The sequence below is a fragment of the Struthio camelus genome, chromosome 15 (assembly GCF_040807025.1).
Source record: "Struthio camelus isolate bStrCam1 chromosome 15, bStrCam1.hap1, whole genome shotgun sequence".
In the NCBI taxonomy this organism is placed as follows: Eukaryota; Metazoa; Chordata; class Aves; order Struthioniformes; family Struthionidae; genus Struthio; species Struthio camelus.
In genome coordinates, this window is record NC_090956.1 from 9,791,400 (window position 1) to 9,816,215 (window position 24,816).

General features: G+C 40.9%; 1 protein-coding gene across 1 annotated transcript; it reads right to left on the minus strand.

The window, feature by feature from the left end:
• Positions 1 to 10,811: 10,811 nt before the first annotated feature.
• LOC104149673 (acyl-coenzyme A synthetase ACSM4, mitochondrial) lies at positions 10,812 to 24,814 on the minus strand. Its single transcript, XM_009683422.2, has 14 exons — positions 24,438 to 24,814; positions 20,322 to 20,590; positions 19,488 to 19,698; positions 18,862 to 19,069; positions 18,396 to 18,539; positions 17,518 to 17,674; positions 16,865 to 16,944; positions 16,077 to 16,200; positions 15,454 to 15,534; positions 15,258 to 15,359; positions 14,562 to 14,689; positions 13,785 to 13,884; positions 12,933 to 13,052; positions 10,812 to 12,093 (listed from the first exon to the last, which is right to left on the minus strand). Exons 2-14 carry the CDS (start codon positions 20,514 to 20,516, stop codon positions 12,007 to 12,009), a joined length of 1,737 nt encoding a protein of 578 aa, XP_009681717.2. The 5' UTR covers positions 20,517 to 20,590; positions 24,438 to 24,814; the 3' UTR covers positions 10,812 to 12,006.
• Positions 24,815 to 24,816: the final 2 nt, after the last annotated feature.

Below are 24,816 nucleotides of genomic sequence, written 5' to 3' on the forward strand. Positions count from 1 at the left end.
TTCAGGGCAGTGAGTCCAGCAAGGAGAAAATATTTAGAAACTAAGATCTAGATAAATAAAAGCTACATATAAATGCACATATAGACTATAAACAATTACGTAGAAAGGCAATAAACTCTATATAACTAAGAATCAGACGCACGAAACAGTCAGAGATGATACTAGAAACAACAAGCAGAGAGAGCGGCTGATGGAGAATCATGACTGGGTTGTCAGCGCTCACATGTGGGATCTCTGCAGGCAGCGCAGCATGGCCATGTATGGCCATCTTCCAGGAAGATCACTGAATTGCTCTGTGTTCGGGACATTTGAAAGCTTTTAAGTTACTTTTGCAAATCGAATGTAGCCTCTGAAATTACTCAAACTTAAACTCTCCAATTTGGCATCAACGCCTCTGCACCAGCACTGCACAGCCTCTCCCTCCCTGTCTTCTGTGACTCTCGGGAGACTCAGAGCCAATGTCCCAGGCTATTCCCGTGGAACTCACTGTCAGGAGATGACCTTCCCCACCTTGGTAAATCACATCTGATATTGTGAAAAGGCAGAAACTCAAAGCTATTGTAATTATAGACAACCTGTCTCTCATTTTAACTTTTTTAGAAAGGGCATACAGCAGACTGCCAGACGAGACACTATCAGCTGATGTTAAGGTGGTATAGACAAGAATCACCTCATTTTCTGATTTGACTGGGCTATTTTATTGGTTCTGCTGCTTCTCTTAATATTTTTCAAGCTGGATTGTTAGTAACAATCACTAAATCTTAGGATGCATGGAAGCCTATGGACTCGGTCAGAGAAATTAAGATGGACAGGAGAATGATAATCACATAAAATTTCCAGTGAAATCCTGGGGAAAAAACACAGTGGGTGCTCAGTTCTTTGAAGTTACAGTTCAGGCGCAGATACAGCGAGATTCAGAGGGAGCTGGTTTTGAGGAGACAGCTCCACGTAGGAACATTTGGGTTGGGACTCGAGGCAGAAGTTTGAGGAATTGCGTGCCCTTGTAGCAGGGCACAGTGTCTTCCTTCCATCTTCTCTCCCCTGTTGCAGGTGACTTCTCCCATCCCTCACTTTACCTTGGTTGGTAAGTGGCCTTTGAGCTGTGTCACACAAAACCAACACGTGCCCTGAACACATTGTGTTTCTAACATATGAACATGAGACAGCATTAAGCCACCCTCCCCGTCTGGAGGGACTGAAATCAATGAGCGAGTTTGCTCACAGGTTTGCATGGCAGCCAAATCTTTGCCCTGGCCCTTTCCCAGGATGAAACGGAAATTCCCAAGGGCGTTCAGGGGTTCACAGCACCAATTCTAGTGACACCCCCCAGCTGCCTGCATCATGTGAGTACGTTTTGAGACACGCAACACAGCTGGGGCAGACTAATTTGTCCTCAAAGTCCCAGAACAAACCAATAAGAAATATGACAACTCCCAAAGATTGCTGTTGGACAGAGTGTACTACAGCAGCCTTCTGCCAGCACATAGAGAAAAAACAGCTGACCAATGATTTTCACGGCAGCAGCAATAAAATCCAGAGACGTTTCTCATTTGCTCATCAAAACACAACTACCTGCTCCCAGAAAGTAGGGTTCAGAGCAGCTGTCAATGAGAATATATTAGTGAACCATCCACAGGAGATGATACAGTACAACACTTTGGACTGGAAGCAGCGTAAACATCTTCTCTGGGGAACGAATTTCCAAGGGGCTAACTAGTAAAACCACCCCTCTTCCAGTCACTCTTGTCTTTTCCTTAAAAAATATAATACTCGGAGCACGCAAATATGCCAGAAAGTGGGTTTTATTTTTCATTTGAGGTCTGATTCTGCTCCTAAATAAATCCATATTAAACTTTCCCCTGGTTTCAGTAGTGCAAGACCAGATCCATTTGGACTGATGTAAAATGTACATGGATGCAGTATTTTGTTTTCTCTTTGCTTTTTACCTCAGGCAATTCTGTGCTCAGTAGCTGGAAAGCAAAGCCTTCTCCATTTCAGAGCTTAAGCGTATGAAAGCGGCAAGACCCACCTGCAGAGCCCTCCTGGCACAGCCTCTCCTGGGGCTCGTGTTTGTTTGCCAGTTAATAACACAATTAGTCGTCCTGAAAGGTCATCAACAGCTTTACTATAAAGCACGTTTGCTATTTTTCCCAAGCTCTTGATACAACAGCAGATGTGCTCAAAGGTGCCACATAGTGGGTTTACAGCAGAACCAGGAAATTTTGAGATTAAATAACCCTGAGTTTTTTGGTTCACTGGTGTCTTTGTGCTCCCAGTAAATGCAGCAAGCCTTGGCCATGGAGTTGAGCTGTTACTCGTGTCTTTTGAAGCAAGAATAAAGAGTATGCAGGCTGCGCTGTAGCAGGAGCCTGTGAGGTGCGAGCGATGTGGTGGGGTAACAAGAAATGTGAGATGGGATCTAACAGGGATCATCTAAACCTCTCTTTGCTGCACCTGTGCCCAGGTAACTGTGCTTGACTGTTATGGAAATATCTCACAAACTAAACTGACTACTCAGCCCAGGAAATCCTTGATCATATTTAATCCCCAAATTATATGTGACCTTGCACTAGCTAAAGCTAATGCGGAATTCAGATCACTAAAATCAATTAAAAAACTCACTAAATAATATTTGACACATACTTGCGGTTGCCCTAAAACTTGTTGCACCTTTCACCAAGAAATAACAATGCACATATGAAAATAAAGGCGAAAGCTAAAGGAAAGACTAATTATCTTCTTTTATCATTGTCTTCGATACAGTTTCTCCCGTACACCTTTAAAATTATAGGGAATATATTGCTTTAGAAACACCCCAAAGCACCAAAATAAAAAGTGGCATCTTCTATTCTTGATCAGGAGGCTTTCCAGCACCTCTTGGGATCGGTAGGGAATAGGATGTCAGAAGGCAGAAAAGCAACCCAGGATGAGGATGTTCTGACTGGGAGTTCAGCAGCAAAGCTAAGCTCTTCCCCGCTCCTCGTTGCTTAATTTCCTCCTTTGGATTTTCACAGAGATCGTCTTTGGTAATTGTTGAGCATATTCAACCTAATTTATAACGAGGAATAATAACAACATGCAGCTTAACACAGCTCGATTCCAAGCTTTTTCTTTTTGCTAGCAAACCTGCTTTTTTGAAAGGTACGGGCTCTTCTGAGAATGAACCTGGCAGGCAGCACTCCAGTACCAGTGCTCAACAAAAAGAATAAGTTACTTTTTAGGGAAACAGAGCTTTCCAGTTGGGCGACTCAGTAATTCTTCAAACCAGTGGTGTGGGACAATCACACATCACTGAATATTGAGCACAATATGGTTTCCAGAAGGAGCAAGAGAGGGTCTCTAGTGGGTTGCTTGAAACGCTGGCAAATGAGGGAGCGCTAGGACTGCTTCCTACACACCAAATGGAAATGTGCTGAGTCACCTTTTGTTTTTGTGTTGTTTTGTTTTCTTTTTTTGCTTTGGGATGTTGCTGGTCAGGTTCAGTTTAAGATTTTATATCATTATAAAAATGGACTAACATGCTGGTGAGTCTGACTGACCCTATCTTTGCATTGAGAACGCTGTGACTGCAGCAGCGTAAATGAGCGATTTACACGAGCCGAACAGGTCCCAGGGGAAAATCCAGCCAAATCTGTTTAAAGCCCAATGTAGACTGGTATCAAAGACAACCAGAATCTCTTCCAGGATATATCTTTCAGATTGCTCTTAACCTGATTACTTCCCAAGGTCATAACTAGATTATGTTAAAAAACCTTATTACTTACACAGAATAAATGGATTACACGAACAATCTGATTACTTCACTCCAGACAGAGTTAAGTGGATTACTTTGCCAGAAAGTATTTACTCATATTTGAAATCTGAATGTGCTTAAAAAGAATCAGATTCTGAAACTGTGACCAGAGTACATTGTTCAACATATTTTTATGATTGCTGTTAAAAACGTAATACTATTTATAATTATTCCTCTGAAAAAAATTAGATTATATTTAAAATCTTCAACGTGTTTTCTTTCTGCTCTGTTTGAATCAAGGAGATAAAAATTAACCTCCCAGAAAAAGCCGTCATGCAGGAAAAGGGAAAAGAAGTGAAGGGAAATATAATATCCTGTATTAGTTTCCAGAAACCCTTTGCAGAAACTGGGGGAAATCAAAGACAGACAGCCAAGTCCCGTGATTTTGGTGGCAACCGGTATGTCATGGCTTATCCAGATAAGGCTTATTCTGCTACTTTCTGACATACTAGTTACGTTTAATGCTGAATGGGGACACTCTGGGGTTCTTTGATGCCATTCTAGATACACTGTTGGTGGAGTCTGATTCGTGCCTTATATGCAAAAGCTGTGTTACTGTTTGCCTTTGCAGAGTCCACTGACATCAGGAATGAGCTGTGAAAATCACGCTGTGATTCCCCCAAACCTGCTGAATGTACCCTTTGAGCCTGACAATCTCCCTCCAGTACAAACTGTGACAGCTCCACTGAAGAGCTTGACAGGCCGTTGATTGTAACCAGCCAAGGCTTTGGCCCTCTCTGTAGTATCCAAACCCTCCATTGTTGTAATGTCCAAAGCATCTTCTTTCTCTGTTCAGTGTGTCATTAGAAATGTCTAGCAATGCATGCAGTACTGTGTAATTGTATTTAATTTGTAAACTCTGATTCCTTTGTTTAAAATATTTAGGCTAAATTTATACTCATAGGCGTAGTCTGATCAGATGAAGGAACATTTTCACGTACATAATCGCAGTGAAATCTGAGATATATTTATCTGTACTCTCAATGTAAGAAGACAACATCAGACCCTATCAGCATAGGCCTATGAAGTTCAACTGAGCTGTGTTTATTTACAGAGCTCGGATAGGGTCAGATCTTTCAAAGTTACATTTCAAAACCTTATTAAAAGCCAGTGAGGTGCCAGCAGAAAAACGGAGATAAAATTTTACTATTCTAAAATGTAACCTGATTGTATTTCTAATCTGATTATTACATTTTATTACAACAGTTTTAATTTTAAGGTGCATTGCCAGAAACTACTTGCATTTTCAGAACTCAGTGGTACTTGCCTTTCTGGAGAATCTGTAGCGTGCCGTAACTTTTTTCACACATTCTTGCAGTTAAAGAATTAATTTCTCAGGATCACGAGATGTAAATTCAGGAGACAGAACAATACAAGCGTTTATCACCTAAAAAAGAGAGCTAGAGTTAGGCAACACTCAGCAATCACTAACGTGATGACTAACGTTCAATAGAAAGACTAAGATGAATAATGCAATTTTCTACAATAAAATTGCTTTCAATCCAGTGGAAATGTAAGGTTCCCAGCCAGATGCTGGGCCACCTTTTTATTTTTTTATTGCCTATTAAGCTCCACAAAGGGGCCTTAAAATTCCACCTAGGGAGCACAGTGGAATTCTCAGCATCTGAGAGCTCTTCCCTAGTGTCCGGGCAGCCATGTCATGTCCTTTCAGGGTTCAAGAGCATTTGAGAAGAGAGGTAACTTAGGCAGACCACGCTAGCTTAATGGCCTTTGTAAAAATAATAGCCAGGGGACATTGTTTCAAGGTGTTGGATCTCACTAGGATTCACAGAAGCCATTGGCAGATTTTCAAAGTGGCCTAGCTGCTCCTCATTCTTCCTGAAATCAAAGGAAGTTAGATGCTTAGTCTCCTCAAATGCATTTGAAGATGTCCGTCTACATCTTTACTATGTTAATGTCAGCCAAGATTTCCCCCGCAGGTAGAGCTATTTCACCAACAGATGTTTTATATAGCTCCTAAAAGCAATGTCCTTACCTCTCTCTGATGGGCTCTGGGCTGCTGACAACAGCTGTTTCTGCTCCTGCTGGGTGCTCTGCCAGGTGCTCTCTACTTCAAACAGCCCAATGCAATACTAGGAGAGGAAATAAGAGCCTGATATTTAGAAGCAGAGCTGGGCAAATCATTTTGAATTCTCTGGTTTGGTGGTAAACCAAACTAAACCAGCAGCTCACGAACCTCAATGCTTTTTCTTGCTTTCTTTCTAGTAAAACTAAGAAGTTTAAAGTTTTCAATCAATTTCACACGGAAACATTTCATTCAAGCCAAAATGAAACACAGCAAAGCTTTCTGGTTAAACAAAGTATTTAGAGATGATTTGGTTCTTCTTTTTTTTAAATTCAAATGAACACTCAAACAAAAAAGTATACTGTTTTACATGAAAAGAAGAGCCAAATCTTTTGATTTCAACAATGTCAGAATGCAATGTTTCATTAAATGAATGCTGTAAATTAAAAACTAAATGAATGGTGTAAATGGAAAATTACAATACTTTGGAGAGTTTTTTTCTTCCTGTAGATCCAAAGTTCCCTCAGAGTTCTAATCCTAAGTCACTTTTTTGGTGAAATTCTTATTACAAGTCCATTACCATCTCATATCCAGTCACGGCAGCTGAATTTGTATTTTGCAGGTAACTCAAAATTCTAACAGAATAAGATGAACCTTCTGACAACAAAGAGAAAACTTACCTAGAAGGTATGATGACATCATCAACTTGCCTAACAAAACAGAAGTATCCAACTTCATTCCCATCACTCCTGTCTCTGATGCCATAACAACCCCCCTCCCCCCCCGCCGTGTTACCTTTACAGAATCACACAGAATCACAGAATCGTTTAGGTTGGAAGGGACCTCTGGAGATCATCTAGTCCAACCTCCCTGCTCAAGCAGGGTCACCTAGAGCATATTGCCCAGGATCACATCCAGACGGGTTTTGAATATCTCCAGCGAAGGAGACTCCACCACCTCTCTGGGCAACCTGTTCCAGTGCTCAGTCACCCTCACAGTGAAGAAGTTTTTTCTCAGGTTCAGATGGAACTTCCTGTGGTTCAGTTTCTGCCCATTGCCTCTTGTCCTGTTGCTGGGCACCACGGAGAAGAGGCTGGATGTTTATTCATTGTGAGTCGACACAATCTTTCTCCCGTTCATTAATGGGCCTGATTCCTTCAAGCATTCATAGACACTCTCTGAGCTATTTGTACTAACAGTTTGCAGCCCCGAAGAGTTTTGCCAGCTGCCCAAATCACCTAGCCCTTTTTTTCATACACATTGTCTGACAGTTCATTTATATCACATCTCTTCTGTTTGGTATCTGCACTTTGAACTTTTCTGAACTGGAGAATCAGAAACCAGAAAGAAACAGGAGACAGAGAATACCAGGAGCTGCCAAACAGAAGCGAGTACCTGTTCACATCTTATTTGTCCTCAAGATGAAGAAGTCGTAGCCTGAGCTGCTGGGTTTACGCTCACAGCCTTGCCCAACTGTCCGCTCAGCTGAACGGGCAGGTAGGGATGGCATATTCCCTGGGCTGTCTTAGGTGAGTAACATCCAGGATGTTCATTCACTTAAATGCAGAAACACAGGGCTCCTGAGCAGCTTGGCAGCAGTTGGACAGACCTTAAAAAGCTGAGCGCTCCAGTGCCCGCAGCCGGACTCCCGCAAGTGGGCACCAGGCGGGGAGGGGGAGCCGTGGGGAGTGCGGCCTCCGTGGTGGACAGAGCTCCTCGTGTCTGGAGATCTGACCACAATGGACTTTTGCTCAATTTGTCTGTAGTAGAATCACATTAAAGAAACTCCCTGCTTTCATGGGGGATTTAATTTTCTGTGCTCAAGGAGGCTTATCTCTCACTAGAAGCCTGTGAGATGGTGCTTGAAGGTAATTTTCTCTTGGCTTGTAGGACTGTAGAGGAATCTACTAGGAAATAAGCAATTGCTGGAAACTTGTGCTCTACCACAAACAACGAAAGCTCAGACACCACCGATGAGTTCTGGTCTGCATCTTAAATCCAAGACTTCATCATGAAGGCCAAAACTGACAAATTATCCCTTCTCTAATTGATCCTTTCAGTAATTAATCCCTCTCACATGGATTTGCTTAGAGCCACTCTGTTCAGAAATTGTGTTCATGTTTATTTTTATAGATGGACTGTTAGACTTGGATCAAGTATTAGCATAATAATTGGTTTAACATCAACCATCTGAAATGCCTTATGAATAACTAAAACTGAACTCACCTCATCGCTGCTCTGTGTTTCATTACTCCATTTTTTTCCAGTGTGGGAAAGGAGTTGAAATTGTAGATCACTTATAAAATGCTCCTGCTCAGTGGACTGGCTAAAATAACGTCGGAAATTCACAAAAATCACCAGCCAGCAAATCTGCAAGACCAAGTTCCAAGCATAATCTGCAAATCCATTACAGATTTCTAGACATAAAACTAAATATTAACTTATCAGTGCAAGCAGAGCAATTTTATGTGCCGAAGCACACACACTACGTATACACAAAATACATGTATATATGCAATATTACAACTGATTATTAGTTTCTCGTGATTTATGATAGCATCATACATGAAGGAATTATTTCTCATATACTACATGTAAGCTCAATTCTCAGTTTGTTTTTTTGAACAATTCTGGAGATTCTTAAGAGCAAGATATACTGCTGCTCTAAGTTCATCAACCTCAGAGGGTTTGTTAAAGCACAGGATATGGTCCTATGTTCATCTCTATTTTAAGATGGTCTTTAGTAAATGCATGTTGTTTGTGCAATTTAGTATTCCTTGATTATGCTTAATAACCTGCCTCACAATTAAAAAAAAACCACCACAAATTCCCACCCAACCTTTGCATTGGGAATTCCTCTCCTCGCCAGTGCTTGGAGGACCAGAGCCACGCCATCAAAAGAAGGGGAGTCCTACACACGGTTCTCAGCCTACCACCAACAACAGGGATGTTGAATCTTGCTGAAATAAAACCACTAGTCCCCCAAATGGTACAATATATTTCCAGGACTTGTGCTTTCACTATCCTTGACCATAAAAAAAATTGATTTAACCACTAAGAGGAAAACAACAAACAGGAAACATGTTCCCTGCACCCTGCAGAAACTGGAGCTTTCTAGCTACTTCATAAAATTTCAAAAGAAGGAAACAAGTCATTTAACAGAACTAGATTTTTTTTTCCATTTTCTCAATCACTGAATTACTATAAATAGTCCTTATTTTTAACCAGAAAAATAACTAATTTTGATAATAAGGCCTGCTTTTATACCTGTTAAAACTCTCTTCAGGAGAGTGGTAGGTATCAGCTATTTCACTTGTTTGCTGTTCTTAGGAAAGCTTTGTCATCCATTCTAAAAACAGCTAAAACATCAAGAAAAAGGGCTAATTATCTTCTGAAGCACATGGCTGAAAACTACAGACACTAGAACGCAACAGCTTCCTCCTCCTGATCCATTTCTGTTTAGCTGGTATCCTTATACAACCGGGACAACAGAATGGTCTTTGCAGAAAAGTTACACAAAACATGCAGAGGCACTGGCAGTTATTAACACCCGGGGGAGGCTGCTTTGTAACTTCAATGCAATAACGCACTTCTGTAATTCCAAAACAAGTAGAGACCATATGCAGCAAGATCTCCATGCCTCTTACATAAGCTTTGGGTGAGCAGTTAATCCCTAAGGAAACAATCCTAATAGGAAAAATACAGTTGAGAGAGAAACGTAAATGTTGCCTTTTCTATTGCCTCGGAGAATAACACCAAATGGAAGCTGGGCTATTTTAGGGGTGGCGGAAGGCCTGAAAGGGAAAGGCTAGTCTATTGAAAATTATATATTTCAGCCAGAGGGATACAATCCAATCACGTTTCAGCCTTTGGGGATTCAAAAGAAAGCTGCGTGTTAGAGAGACTTATTTTGCTTCCAACTACTTGTAGCTGCAAGCCCACATCTCTGAAATCAGTCCACGTAGATGAGAAGAAATTTAGTGGCGATTCTCCGATCCTGGGCAGAGGAGAAGAATTAAACAAACCATCTACCCCGAACATGAGATGGCAAAGTGTACTCAATATTAATAGTAAGAGGTAGCTGGAACATGGAGCAGTGGCACCTAGCAGGACTTCAACCGCAGGATGTGGAATTAATGACTTGGCAAGTTGTTTGACTTTGAACTCAGCCCATTCATGCAAAAAAACAGATAACCAAAGCACAACGGAAACCCAGTTCTGGGCCAGCTAAACGTGGGATCACAACAGGCGATAGATAGTTCTAGTGCTGAAGCCTAGAGCAAATTATCCTAATTAACCACACAAGAATTTAGAAAACCAGAAGAGTCTCGACCACACTGAAATCATTAATAAAACTCTAGTCTTCTGTGTGGTACCGTTTCATCTAGAGCTTTTCTTAGAGTTTTGACTTTCCCAACTCTGGATTTAGCTGTTTGATTGTAGGCCCTTAAATATGGGGAGGAAAAAAATCAAAAACCCAACCCTCGAACATTAATTGAGTTTAACTGCCCAACTGGCTAACTGCAAGGCCAGGGGTAGGTTCCAGGGGCTCTGAATTCCAGTCCGCACAGGCATTTATCATCCCACTTTTTGTTTCACTGCTATGCGCTCAGCCAGACACACTTTACTGAAGCCAAGCAGAAAGACCTAGAAGACGTAAAGAACCCCTGGGATGTCCAGGGGTACATGATTTTTAAAGAAAACTGAACTGGGTACAGAAAAGAGCTTGAGGCTGCAACAAGCGACACTTCCAGACAAGTGCATTCAAGAAACTTGAGGGCAAAGACAACTGATAATTTGATGATTAGTTTTATAATCATGTAATCTGTGTGCCTAAAAACCTGAAAGTGTTTTGAAACTCTGTGAAATGCTAAGGAGCATGAAAAAATGAAGCAACTGTTAAAAAAAAAAAGGAATGAAGTAAACATTGGTTTTATTGACATTTGCTTTCATTTCAGAAGTCACTAGTACAGAAGTTATTTCATTGACATAACCAAAGTGTTTAATCTCAACAAATAAAATGTTTTCTTTTCTCAAAAATAACATTCTCCAAATCTCACTCTATGACAGCAGCAGACAGAGAACTCCAGGTAGTAAGACATAGCTGCAGAAGACCTTCTTTCTTGCCCAAAGACGCAGCTGTTCTCCAGTAATGTCTTGTTTAACAAATGGGACTGCTGAAGGCTGAAGATATTTTTGTCAGCTAATGAAAATTCACCTCAGAAAATGAAATCTTTTTTGAATAGACCCAATTTAAAAAAGCCTGAGCTTAGAAGCCTTACCCTGAGCTAAGAACTAACATAGCTTTAAAACTTGGCACGCTATTGCATGTGCAACTGTGACAAGTAAGGCTGGGTACAGTACATGCTTCTTCATAAAGCTAACCATTAAACAGGTGTGAACACCCAAATCACCTTACAGCAGTTTGTTCACTGGTTTCACCGCTATCTGAACGGCTGCTGTGATGGCCTCGTCCTGCAGCAAGCGGCCAGCATGACTAACAGCTCTGGTCTGTTCTACAGATTGCATCAGTCATCCAACAGCAAACTTCTTTTCACAGATCATCAGAACAGTACAGGAGTTTTGTCTATGCGCGAAGATCAGTATGGAAGATGAGCAACAAAGTTCTTGGTACTCTTGGTATTAGACAGTAGCGATGAGCATGGGAGAAGGTGGCCCTGCTTGTCATCAACACGTGTATTAAACAAAGAGGTCCGTGAAGGTGATACAGCGATATCAATACCGAGGAGTCTTTCCATTCTCAGTAAATGCTAGGAGGACCGCATTCTGGGGAAAGCATGCTGCTTTTTAAGGACAGAGCATTTGAACCACTGAGATCCTTTCCTGTCCCTTTCTGAAGCTTGGAGTTAGGCAACCACAATCAGCAACAAGTTTTCATTGACCTGGATGCTAAATAAAAGAGATGGGTCACCAGCCAATTTCTGGTGAACTTTGGGACATTCAGGGCTAGACCGGAGTTCTACTGTTTGTTCTTTTTACCAGCTGTGTTTCCGGAGCTGAAACCGTGGCAGTGACATCACAGGCTTTGCAAGCAGACTTGAACATCACATCTTGGCTTTATCTATGATTTCAGATGCTCAGGCTTTTAAAGCGGAGGGCAGTTATATCGGAGAAATTCACATGGTGTTAACAGAATGAAAGAAGCTCAGCTAATTTCCAAACAATGTTACATCCGTCCCCACTCTTTGTCCCTCAACTCGTTCCTCTTGATCTTCCCAGTGACTGTCTTGGGCAGTTGTTGGACAAATTCCATCTAAATAAAAAAAGACAGAAAACAATGTAGCATATTCTCTACAGAGTTGGTTTGGGTTGGTTTTGCAAGACTGGCTCTCAGCGCATGTGAAAAACTAGGAGCAGTCCATCAATAAGAACTGCTGGCCTAAAGGATCAAATCCAAGCCAAACCAAACCAACACAATGCCCAGCCTGTGAAACAATTTCTTTGGCTGCCTAAATGGCCAAATATCTGTGTAGCTGCCTCTCCGCTAACCAAATCGGGTACTGGAGTAGAAAGATGAAGAGCCAAAGGATATCAAAGGGCAGATATGAATGGAAAAAGAAGAGAGAAGGGATGTTACTGGGACAAAGTCTTTAACGGTCCTTAGTTCCTTTGAGTTCTGCACAAGCAAACTAAAGCTCTGGTAGTAGCTCCTTTCCTGTAGCGCTGGCATTTCTGAGGAACAGCAAGTGTATCCTCCTGTATCCTTCTTATTTGTTTACCGTGAGGACCAGTGGATAAATCCTTATTCGGATTCAGTCAGGTACTTTCACTAAAATCCCTGGAGAGTGCTAGGTTAAAGATGAAGTAAAAGATGGAGAATTATGATTTTGACCCTGATCCAGAACACGGAGAAAATCTAACTAGCACATCATACTCAGCCTAGAAATATTTGTAAGGTTTAAACAAACAACTTTGTTCTAAATAAAAAACAACATAAATTAATGATATTTAGGAAAGGTTTTCTAGAGTCAGTACTCTACCTGAAACTTGACCATCGTCTCTTTCAGATCAGTCGTGGAAACCCAAGTAATAATTCTCCTGAGACTTAGGAAAGTGTGCCATTTGTTTCAAGTTTTACTCAGAAGCATTTACCTTTCTGGGATACTTGTATGGAGCAGTAGTTTTCTTGACGTGCTCCTGTAATTCCCGGGTTAAGCTCTCCAGGTCACCACATGAAAAGGTGGAGGACAGGACCACAAATGCTTTCACGACCTACAAGACAAAAGTAATAAAAGGGATCTGACACCATTGATTTTTAAGAGCTGATACACTGTTTACCAGTGAGTAGTATGGCTCTGAGTCATGACACGCAAAAGGGAGGAACAAAGAAACCAGCACAATGTATGAAGTGGTTTTGCCCAACTTCATGTACGTGAAAAAAGGAAAAGTTGAAAGGGCAGTTTTCTGACCCTCATTACACAGCAAGAGCACTTGTTTTATCCTCTCAGAGGGCATCTAGAAGAAGGGGTTAACAGGTGCCGCTGCAGCGCTCTCTCCAGAGCTGAGGGATATTTTATTTCTCTGACGTTCACGCTAGGGACGAGAGGCCGATATCATCCTGGTGCAGGACTTTGCTTTCCTCATGCATTTAGGCCAAGGCTAATGCTAAGTCTCTTATGGTATAACTTTAGCTACACTGAAATAGCCAGAAAAGACAATTTCAGTGTGTAGATAAGTGCTTAATAAGAAGAAGGTCCAACGAGGGAAAAGCATATGTCACTGTAATGTTCTCCCTAGAGATGGGCCCTCTTGGGATGAACAAAAAACTAAGAAGAGCAAGGCATGTAAATGGAAAAGGGTTTTGCTCGTCACACCAAATAGGATTATCCATGGTGATGTGACTGCCTTATAATTGTACGTTATTCAGTAAAGCGGGAACTGCTTTATATAGTTACATATATAAACAAGCATATTGCTTTCCCAACTGATCTTCAACATCATTACCTCTCCTCTGAGGGAATCTGGGCTGCTGACAACAGCTGTTTCTGCTACTGCTGGGTGCTCTGTCAGGGCACTCTCTACTTCAAATGGCCCAATGCGATACCTGGGTAAGGAGAGAATAATGAAGGATTTGGTTTTATGAAAACCAGCACCAAGAAGTTTTTTAATTGATGTTTTTTAAAACAATACTACAGAATCTTTAGGCAGAATGGAAATGTGTTAGAAAGCAGGAGCATGTCATGATGGACATGTGATGGAGGACTGCCGGGTCATTGGCTATCTCTCCATCTCTCTCCTTTCCTCAGCAGCTCCCTGACTGTGGCTGCATCCCCCTCACAGTTGGGATCTGCAGTACTAGCTGATGCCGTGCTATGGCATCACATCATGTGAGGGCTTCATTGTCCCAGGCACTATGCAATATCTAATCACTTCATTTCAACATGTTCAAAATAAAACGTGTCAATGCTCTTTGACTGAAATGACCTTCAATTTTAATTAAAAAAACACAAAAACACAAACTAAATTAAAATCCCTTCTCTGCCACAGAAGTCCCCGCTCTCTGTTTAAACAGACGAGATATTGAAGGGAAAGAGGGGTGCAAGGACATCACTGACATGACCAAGATGATACCGCAGAGAAAAGCTAATAATAAAAGCCAGCATTCCTAAGTCACAGGCCAGTGCATTCACCACACGACCATCAGGTCAGAAACTTGTCAGGGGCACAACATGTAAGCTTATACAACAACGGCTTTAGAACTAAAGAAGCACGCAAACTGACCCTGAAGAAATGATGATATCATCGTCTCTTCCAATAAACCAAAAATATCCATCTTCATCCATGGTCCCTCTGTCCCCAGTGACGAAAAAATCTCCACGTTCAGTTGCTGCTGTTTTCTTAGGGTTATCCTTGCAGTGGTTTACAAATAGGAGTTTAAATTTTTAGTATGTTTTAGCTATACATTATGCTATGATACACATCAGGTTAAACTCATTGGAACTTAATTTTTCATTCAAAGATTTTCAATAATCCAAACAAATCAATTACTCAGTTCTGCTCTAGTTTTTTTTGTTCTCTGAGTCAATCCTCAACATAGCTATTCATATAGTTTCTCAGATAGTGTACACTGCACATATGGTATTCCTTAGTGAGATCATGGTCGCTGGTAAGGATATGTTACGGAAACGCTTTAAGCACTTTTTTCAGATCCAGGTTTTAAAGGCCTTGAACCAAAATGTGAATCAAAGAATGCGATGAACTGAAGCCTAGATCTACGTTTTCCCGCTCTGTTCTGAAGTGAATCTTCTCAGATTCTCTCTAGAAAGACAGACTGCTGTTATAGTTCATGAATCAAAGACAGGCCAGGAAGTCTGGAAACTGGAGAAGAATATAGAGCCTTTGTAACCCACAATGGAATTGGAGAGATTTTTGAGAGATTTTTGGAGGTAGGGGGGAAGAATAAAATAAGCTCCTTACTACATATTTAGAGAAAAAACCAAGCGGTCTTATAGGTTTGCTTCTGATAGCAATTTCCCCCTCTTGTCCTGTAGGCAGAACATTAGCATTTTTGTCTACGATCTAGAATGAAAAACAATGTGTATTTTACTCCGGGGGGGGGAGGAAAAAACATTATGTAAAACATCTAAACAGCAGCCAAACTACATTAACAAACCTGAACATCATAAAAGGGAGCTGCCCTTCCCATTGATCCAGATTTAATCTTCATTCCTTTAAAAACAGAGCAGATTATTCCCTGCAAAAATCACAATCAAAATTAAGTTTTAGCTACAGAAAATCACTATATTTACACTGAATTCATTAAATGTATTCTCTGGCTTACTTCTAAAGTGAGGAATTAAGAGCCACAGGATCCTGCATGTTAGTGCTGTATGGTACGAATAAGCAAGATCAAGAAACTCCCCAAAAGAACTCTGGTCCGTTACCTGCACAGAATTCATGCCTCTTGCTAGCTTGTCTTTTTCCTCAGACATAGGCTGTGCTCTCATCTATCATAGTCACTTAGAATGCACTTAGAAACAATTATGGAAAAATTAGAGCGTGTCCCCTCCCAACAACCCATGTTTCTGGCAGGTTGTGTAAGAAAAGCCATGTAAGGCTGTTCTTTCAGTGATTATCAGTGAAAGAGGTTACTGCAACATTCACATAAACATGAAGGAAGAAACAGGCTGTGTTCTTGGAAAACAAACATTACAATGCAGTAAAACAAACATTACAATGCAGTAAAACAAAAAGGAATTACAATGATCTAACAGAATACTGATCCTACGAAGGTACCGTTTCAGTCTGGCCATATATTTCATGGATGTCCAGCCCTGTCTTGCTTTTCCACTGCTCCATGACTTCTGGGTTGACTGGCTCCCCACCACTCACGCAGTGCTTCAGGCTTGCGAATTTGTAGCTTCACAGGAAGTTAAAAAAATCAAGAGAGGCAGTTGAAGCCACGGGCCAACACAAGGACCTGTTTAGTTTCCAGGTGCTGCTGGTAGCAAAATGGCATGCAAGTATAAACAAACTATATTGGAGAGCTGGTTACTAGGACAGCTACTCTCAAGAAGCGTGGAGCCTGCTACTTTGGCTTTTGATAAAGCAAAGGTGTTAGTCTAGGCTCAGCATTATGCACATACAGTAGTAGTACTACTGTACTACTGTTAACAGTAGTAACAGTCAAAGAGTTTAGCACACACAAAACCTAAAGTACAGTTTTTGCTGTAGTCACCTGGGATTGAAGCACGCGTTTATAACAAACCACACAGTGATTTGCTGACCCTCTGCAACAGCCCAAATGAAAACATGTGAAAGGGGAGGAATCATCATCAGCAGAGTCGGTGAGAAATTGGTGCAGGGGACAATGCACAATGGCCACACCAAGTCACACACTGAGGCAGTTCCTCTGCACCTGATCATGAAACTCTGCAAAACCTGTACATTTTGTGTGACTGCCTTTTCATGAAGGATATTTTAAACTAAATTACTCGCCTATTTTGGGTCAAACAGCCAGATCTGGAAGATCATTACAGTGTAGTTAAGGCAATTAACTGTTAGCAAATCGTCTGTTGACATACCTGGAGAGATCATTCTGCACCAGCATGCGAAACAATGTTGGAGCACCAACCAGAGTGCTCACAGGGTGTCTAGAGAGAGTCTAGTGAGTTAAACAACAAGACGGACATATGAAGTTCAGACAAAAAATCACCATGTGGAAGTACAGTAAACCAGCAACGCAGGGAGCAAATGTAGCTCTCCTTTCTATGTAAAAAACCACCATACACTCCCTGTTGGGATAAGAAACCCTCCTACAGTTGGTGTAACATCCTCAGAATAAACAGAATGCTTGGTTCAACAAAATGCCATGCTAGCATGTCTATATGCCATTCACACTGCAAAGCTCAAGCCTGGACAGAATCACTTCTGTTTAAGTTTTCCTTAGTATTTCCAGCTAGTATTACTTCTAGATTCACTGGAACAAAAGGCAAGCAAACAGTGCGGCATTTGGGACGATTTTTTATTCACGTGCTTGCCAGCTATGAGTGAAGAGTATGAAGGACTGGCCCCTTCTGTGCACATTAAAAATCTAAATGGGGGATCTAGAGAAAGGATACAGCATCTTGAAAACAACAATGTGCACAACCTTCAATTATATCTACATATGCAGTTAAGAACTAGTTTTGTTCCCTACTTTCTGCATATTAACACATCTCCACGAATTTTTCCTTACATTTAGGATGGTGGCTGATTCAATCTGTGGGAGGTGGTGTATAAAGACGCATGATCCAAAAACCCAGGGATCAAAAAGAGATGACAGTGAAGTTACTATCCAGCCTGTGTCTGCTGTGTTCCATATTGTGTCTGAGGGAGTCACATCCAACCAGTACCTAACACAGCAGAAAACAAATTCATGAAAGGTAATGAAAAACTTTTTTTAAAAAAAAACAACACATAAGCCCAAGGTTTTTAACTAGGCACATGAGCACTGGGCACTCTCACCAAGTTCATTTTATGAGTTAGCTTTGGGGCAAAAGAACACCTAAGGTGTAAGTACCTGTATATGCGCATCTCTATAAATAAATATACAGGTAAGTAAATGGTGCCAGTCATAACACAGGGCAGAGTAAGGGAAAGAGGAGAGTCTAAATTCCAACCAAGTGCCTTTCTATTAGGGAGGAAGACAAGGCTGAAGCAGTAGCATGGACACTGTGTTGGACATCAGGTATTTCACCATGACTTGCAGGGCTGCTGAGGGAGCAAGGTGATCTGTGCAATCAATATTAACTCTGCCTCTTTTCATCTACATGTCACAAAGCTTTCTGCAGCCCAAACAGCATGACTTCTCTTGGTGCTGTGCTCTAGACTATTCCCAGTTGATGGCTGTCCTTTGAACCACTCTAAGGGAAAGGCTAGGAAACATTCACTGAAAAAAGGGAAATACAGGGGCTGATGCCACTCCCCTGGAAATCTGCTGGAGCTTCTAGTCTGACGTCAGAGGGAGTAGGACTGCGGCCATACATCAAGTATTTCTTATTCAGTACTTTTAAAATCAGTTCTACCACGCAGCTCACATCATCGCCTGCTCAACCACACCCAAACCTTTCATACCTTTCACTTAACAGGGGTCTGAAACCAAGACTACCCTGGGAATGTTCAGCCATCTTTGGAGAACCTGTGGTTCCACTGGTAAAGAAGATACACATCGGGTCTTGAATCCTTGTTTTGACACAGGAATGGTCAGCAGACTGGTTTCTTTAAAACACAGAATGCAATCATGACTTCAATAGTTACTTTACACATACTTCAAAACGTAACCATGGATTACACATTGCAGAATTCCTCTTCTACCCTAAATAAGCCTCACAGAAGCTTTTGACCAAATTAGACCAAATAACATAGAGTTACGCTTTACTCGCATATAGACTTCCCCTTAAGAAAAACAGGATAGAAAAAGCATTTTGTTTGACCCCTGACTTTTTAAAAATTTTCCAGCTTTAGTGCTTGAAAATAAATACTCGTGGAGAACAACTCTGCTTTCTTCATCGCGACCACAGTGTCACTAATGCATACTCACTTGTACAATTCAGTGAAGTTGAGCCATCCTTCCCTACTGCCTTTGGACACAATTAGCTTGGTTTTCAGAAAATGGCACTCAGATGCCAGTGAGTCCACTGCAGGAGCCAGTGCGTCGTTGGTGACGATGCACGCGGCCTTTGAAGCCTGGAGTCGATATAGTATGTCTTTGGCTGTTAATTGGGATATCCCTGGAATTAAGACAACACCTGGAAGAGCAATAACGTTAGTTCGGGATGGCAGTTTTAAAATTCGAACATTTTCTAAGAACACAAACTCAGTTAATTATTCCCAAACTGACCTCTGAGATGAGTTTGCCCTGACGTTCCTGGCCAAATAATTACAACGCAGTAACATTGCTGCTCTGTGCTCTCCTGTAAGAAATGAAATGCAGACCTATCTGGTGACCCCCATGGCCTTCTGTCATCTCCACACTTGCTGCACAGGTCACCTGTCCTTTAGCACCTAGTGCAAATCCATCAGGACTGTCTGCGTATTTGGTAGCGAGGCCAGTGACTAGGTTACTAATTTACATTATTTTTTCATCATAAACAACAGCAATTCTTGATTCTCTCAACCTACTTGCATTATGAAACACTTCTCCAAAGCTCAGATAGGCTCACTGACCTGCTCGCATGCAAGCCACGCTCACCAGCCACCATTCTGGGACCCGCGGCAGGATCACAACAATTCTGTCCCCTTTTTGCAGCCCACATACTTTAGTCAGTACATTGGCTACTTTCCGAGACAGGAACCCCAGCTCCTCAAAGCTCCACTTCACTTCTCCTCCTTTCCCATTTATCCACCAAAAGGCAGGGTTTGATGGTCTCTTTCCAGCCTACAAAACAACAGGAGGATTCAAAACAGAAACAGTTTCTTCTGAAAGACCATGAAATTATAATGCACAAATATCTGCAAATTATTGAAGAACCAAGTATCTCACAACTTGCATTTAAGCTATCACTTTTCCTTTGTCCTTAATGGGTGGGGGACTTACTATGGCTATGGAGCAAGCTCAGACATTCCCAATAAAATCGCCCTTTCTAAACCCTAAATCTTTACCAGCTCAGTTGTCTCTAGACTCAAGTCCTAGTCTAGACCTATTTCAGGTCAAGCCTCACGTTGAGCATTAATACTCCTGTGAGATAATGATATTGTGAAATATTTCACCTAATATCCCTGGTATTCTGGACACAGTTGTGGAATGCTAATAAACAGAAGTAGCATAGGCAGCGGACAAAATAAAACAACAGGACGATGTTGTATCGCAGGACTCTTTCCAGCCTGAGAGGTCAGGAAGAGGAGGGCTAACTGCGGGAAAGCATACTTTTATAATAAAGCAGAAAACAGTGAGATATTGTATAACTTTCTAATGTATGTTGTTTTTAGTGACTGATTTTTTTAAATAAAAAGAATTGAAATGAATTGAAGTATCTCATCTACACAACAGAGATCCCCTACCTTTTCAATCTCAGACCATTTGTCCAGTACATCACTTGCAAAGTTAAAGTACTCTGGCATTTCCTGTTCACCCCGCCTGACAGACTCATACTGCGAATATAAATCAGAGGCAAGTAATCTGGGGTGTTCATGGAAAACTCTACAAGGAGATTTCAGAGTCCACAAGGATTTTAGAGTCCGTAATTTAAACAACATCTTCACGGCAGAAGAGGATGTACGTAGATGCTGTAGGCTTTATAAGAAAATTAGCAGAATTGTTGCTATGAACCCTGCAACAAAAATTATGAAAAAGAAACAACAATCATTATCCATTATTATTATTTCCAGACAAAGAAAGAAAGATGATCCAGTTATGAATTGATGAATTACTAAATGAAGTCATTTAGGCTAATCATGGCAAAGCTGATGCTTTTAACCATTCAGTTAAATGGAAAGCTCCCCATCTTATTTTTTTTTATATTTAGCACTACCAGCTTTTTAAGGACTTAATCTAGTGCACTGATCTGGCATCTTATCTGTTGCTTGGCTGATTCTCATGGGTTCACAATGTGTTCCCCGGGGCCGCTAATTGCCCACAACTCTCATTAGATGTGTTTGCATTGTAAGAAGGTTAGTTGCTCTTGCATCAAAGCACTAGTAGATGATTCTCTACTTCTGTTCCATCACACAGAGCTGGAGAATGTTTCCAAGCTATTTCTATCAAGATTCTCACTGCTTTAGCTTCGTCGTTTGCCGATTTATCCATTCACCACATATATCCCATACTTGAGAATTTCTATCACATGGGTTCCCAAATTTGATTTCGACACTTCTGCATTTGTTCACTGTGAATGCCATCTTCCATCTGTACTAATCATAATATTCCTAAATGCACTGGAGTCTAATTCCTCTCTTCCTTTCCATCACGACTCTTTTTTCTCTTTTTTTATTTTCAGCAGTCTGGAAGCATGCCTCAGGACCTTGCCAAACCTAGATTCTAATGCTATTTAGCAGCTTCTGGTAAATGTCCATGAACATTATCAATCATGGAATAAAACCTGCTTCCTCTCTGGAAGACCCTGCAGTGGGAACAGGAGCCAGTGCAGTCCTAGAGGCCCATGATGATTCTAAAACCAGGGCCCATCTATTGATTTTCTTTTTTTTAACCAGTAAGCACAAGTAAGTAGGATCAATACAAAGTTAAGTGAGTGGCTGGTGATGCACAGGTTTAATTTTCTTTCCTGTTCTCACAAAGGATGAAGCTATCCACAAACTAGGAAAAAAACAACATTTATAGGTATGCTCTTGATTTAATTATTTCCATGTGGAACATCTCTGGCCTGCAGAGCGAGTTTTGCCCTTTGTCCTTGTTTTTTAAGTTTTGTATTCAGCACTGTACTTACACCTCATCCTGTATCTTCAACCATAACCATTCACCCTCACATCTCTGATGTGGTACGTTCCCCGAGGCCCTTTATCCCTGAGACTGACTCTTTCTAGTTCCCCAGGCTAAGGGTGGCAATCCTCTCAAAGCAGATCAAGCGCAGCCAAACTAAGCTGGAAAGTGCCCACAGGGTACCTTCCCTGTACCAAGATGACCCCAGGGTTTGTCTTAGCTGAAATGTTAGTTCATGGCACTGTGACCATCCTTTTACCCAGCTTAGCCACTCTACATCACATCTATAAACTTGTTACCTTTAGGAGACTTCCCCAAATGAAACTGCTGCTGTGGAACAGACCAGTGCCTTCATCGCTCTTACTCACTTTTGTCAGTTGGACCCGTAACTTTTTCGCACCATCTGTCACTGCTATAAGCTGTCTGCTTGTCACAGTGTGCTATAGCACCTCTTACAGTGATCTCAGTTTTGGTCAAACCTTTATTACCCAAAGCAAAGTAACTAATTTATCAGTGTGCTTCTTTCCTTATTCCTCAGTAGGAGCTGTCACAGTAATAGTTAATCTGCCTATCAGGAGAATCGATGAATGCAAACGCGTAGAGCTTGCACAACTTAATCTTTTCAGTGATATTTGACAGCCAAAAAAATCTGGTGGGCTGAATGCAGAATGGTTATTTGTCTTGTCACAATTGTGATCTTTGATGAGGCACTGAAATCTAATGAAGTTATCAGTATCTTTCCCAATAAACAAGCATGAGTTACTGGATACATGCAGTACAGGAACTGTCCTGTACTTAGATAGGACCTGCTGCAGTCTAATGCATGGTCATTTCTGCCATGATAAAACATTTCATGACTAGTAATATCATTCATTATCACCACCGGGAAATATGTAATATGAGACACCCTCACAAGAATTGCTGATTCTTCTCTTCTAATTTGCTGAGAAAAGGAAAATTCGTATCATTAATGAGGAACTTTCACAAGGGCAGAGACTCTGGTTTTATGCCTGAATCCTGAGCTTCACCAATGTACGTTCAACCCAGCAGAATATTGTATATATGCAAATAGACAAGGATTAGTTGACCCTAGAGTCAAGCAGGGTCAGAGAGAAATATGGTCTTGGCAACAGCGGCTGATGGAAAGGGCTGAGCCAGGGGTTGCAAGCGTTCCCCTGCTGGTCAATGCTACTTCACCCCAGCTGTGCCTGCCTAGCCCCAGTAATATCAGCTCATGGTTATCAACGGGGTTCAGGCAGGAATAGAGCTACTTACACCTCCAGAACCACTAAAAATGTGCAAAACCTGATCAGACTAAAATCAATTAACTTGATTTAGATTAAACATTTCAGTGACTAAAAGGAGAGTGTTTTGCCTAGATTTACAAAGCTTTCTTAAAGACAAAAAACTGGAATACATTCAAAAGATGGTTTTAAGAGAATAAATAGCATCATGTAGAAAATGCCATTTTCTGGAATTCTAGGCCCCTTTTTTCCCTCAGAACAGATAATCTGGCAAAATCAATAGTTAATTCATAGTGTTGTCAAGGCTACATGGAGAGGGGTGATGGGGACACACTGAGCAGCTGTAAATAAATCTATAGCTCCTGAACAAGAATCATAGAACATGGATATAAAAATTGTTGTTGTGTCTTTAACTGCCCTTTTTTTACAATGAGGAAAAGTAAAGCAGTGGTCAACTCAACAAATAAACCCATTAAGAACAACAGAACCAGGTTCACAGCGTTAACAGGATTCTTCCCCTTGACAGAGACAGTCAGGTTGCCACGTGGATGCTTGATACAGGGAACGTATGGCAAAATTGATTACAATTCAGCATATGCGGTCAGGTAACTACAGCACAAACATTGGAGGGATCACGACACCATGTATACAGGAGAGCCATGCCATTCACTTCAGAATCAGGCTTGGAGAGCAGAAAATTAAGCACTTTGATTGTACTTACATTTTAAATTAAAACTCTACTAACAAAGAAGCTGGTAGAAAAACATTAATCTAAAAAGGTTTTGTTGGTGAAAAGTGTTTTTTAAATATCCCCCAATTTCCATACCAAAAATGGACATTATTGAAGTTCTTTTTATGTAATATTCTAACTAAAATATATATTCAATTGTTTTTTCTTAAGAAAAATGAACTTTCAGTAAAAACACCAAGCTTTTTGTTAAATGTAATGTTTCTTTGCAGTTGTGACCAATACTATTAACACTGAAAAAGAACATATCCGCTTTCGCTCCTGTAACACCAAAGCTTAATACTTTTGATAATTCTTTTAAATAATATAGTAAGATATTTCCTATTTCTTAGTCCACATTAATTTTATGATTTAGCTATAACCTATAGATTTCTAATAGCATTGTAATGACAAAACCTATACAACAGCAGGTAAAGGAAAAAGGAGATTAAAAATATTCAGGAACAGTACTGAAGACTGGAAACAGCATTCACGATTGGCAAGAGGAAAACACATTCTAAATCCAGGAATCCCTACAGGTCCACAAAAACGTCTTCTAAATTTTGCTGAGAGAGAGCCTTCAACAGCTTTAACATTTTTTCACCTCCAAATTTAGAGGTGAACAGGAAATAAGGAAGTTGAGCAAAAGATCCAGTAATGGCAGAGTCCTATGAATACCGCAAGAATGAGAAATGATTATTCCTGATTTAGTACCAATTGCTTTTTCTCAGTGACTAATACCATCGAGATAAACAGCACGTTTTCCTGACCTGTTTGCTGTGGACAGTAAAGACTGAGCGCTGCCAGGGTAGATCTTCACTGGTTCATTCAGCTTTCAGGATATGTGTTTCCCAGAAGAGGTATTGTAAAGATTAGCTTTTGTTTGGAGAGGTGAAACCTGGACACTTGATCAAAAAGGATTTGGAAAGAAGCCCTTCCCGCTTTATCATTTGCTTCTTTTGAAGTAATGAGAACAGAATATTGTATAAAACAGATCAGGCAGAACACCACTTCTTGTAATCATTTACACTGGCGTAAAGTGCGTACAATTTGCACCTTAACCCAAAGCACTCTGGCTCTTCTCTTTTCTCACATTTTAAGCATTTAACTGGATCATGAACTTATCAAGATAAAGAGAAGCAGTTTGAA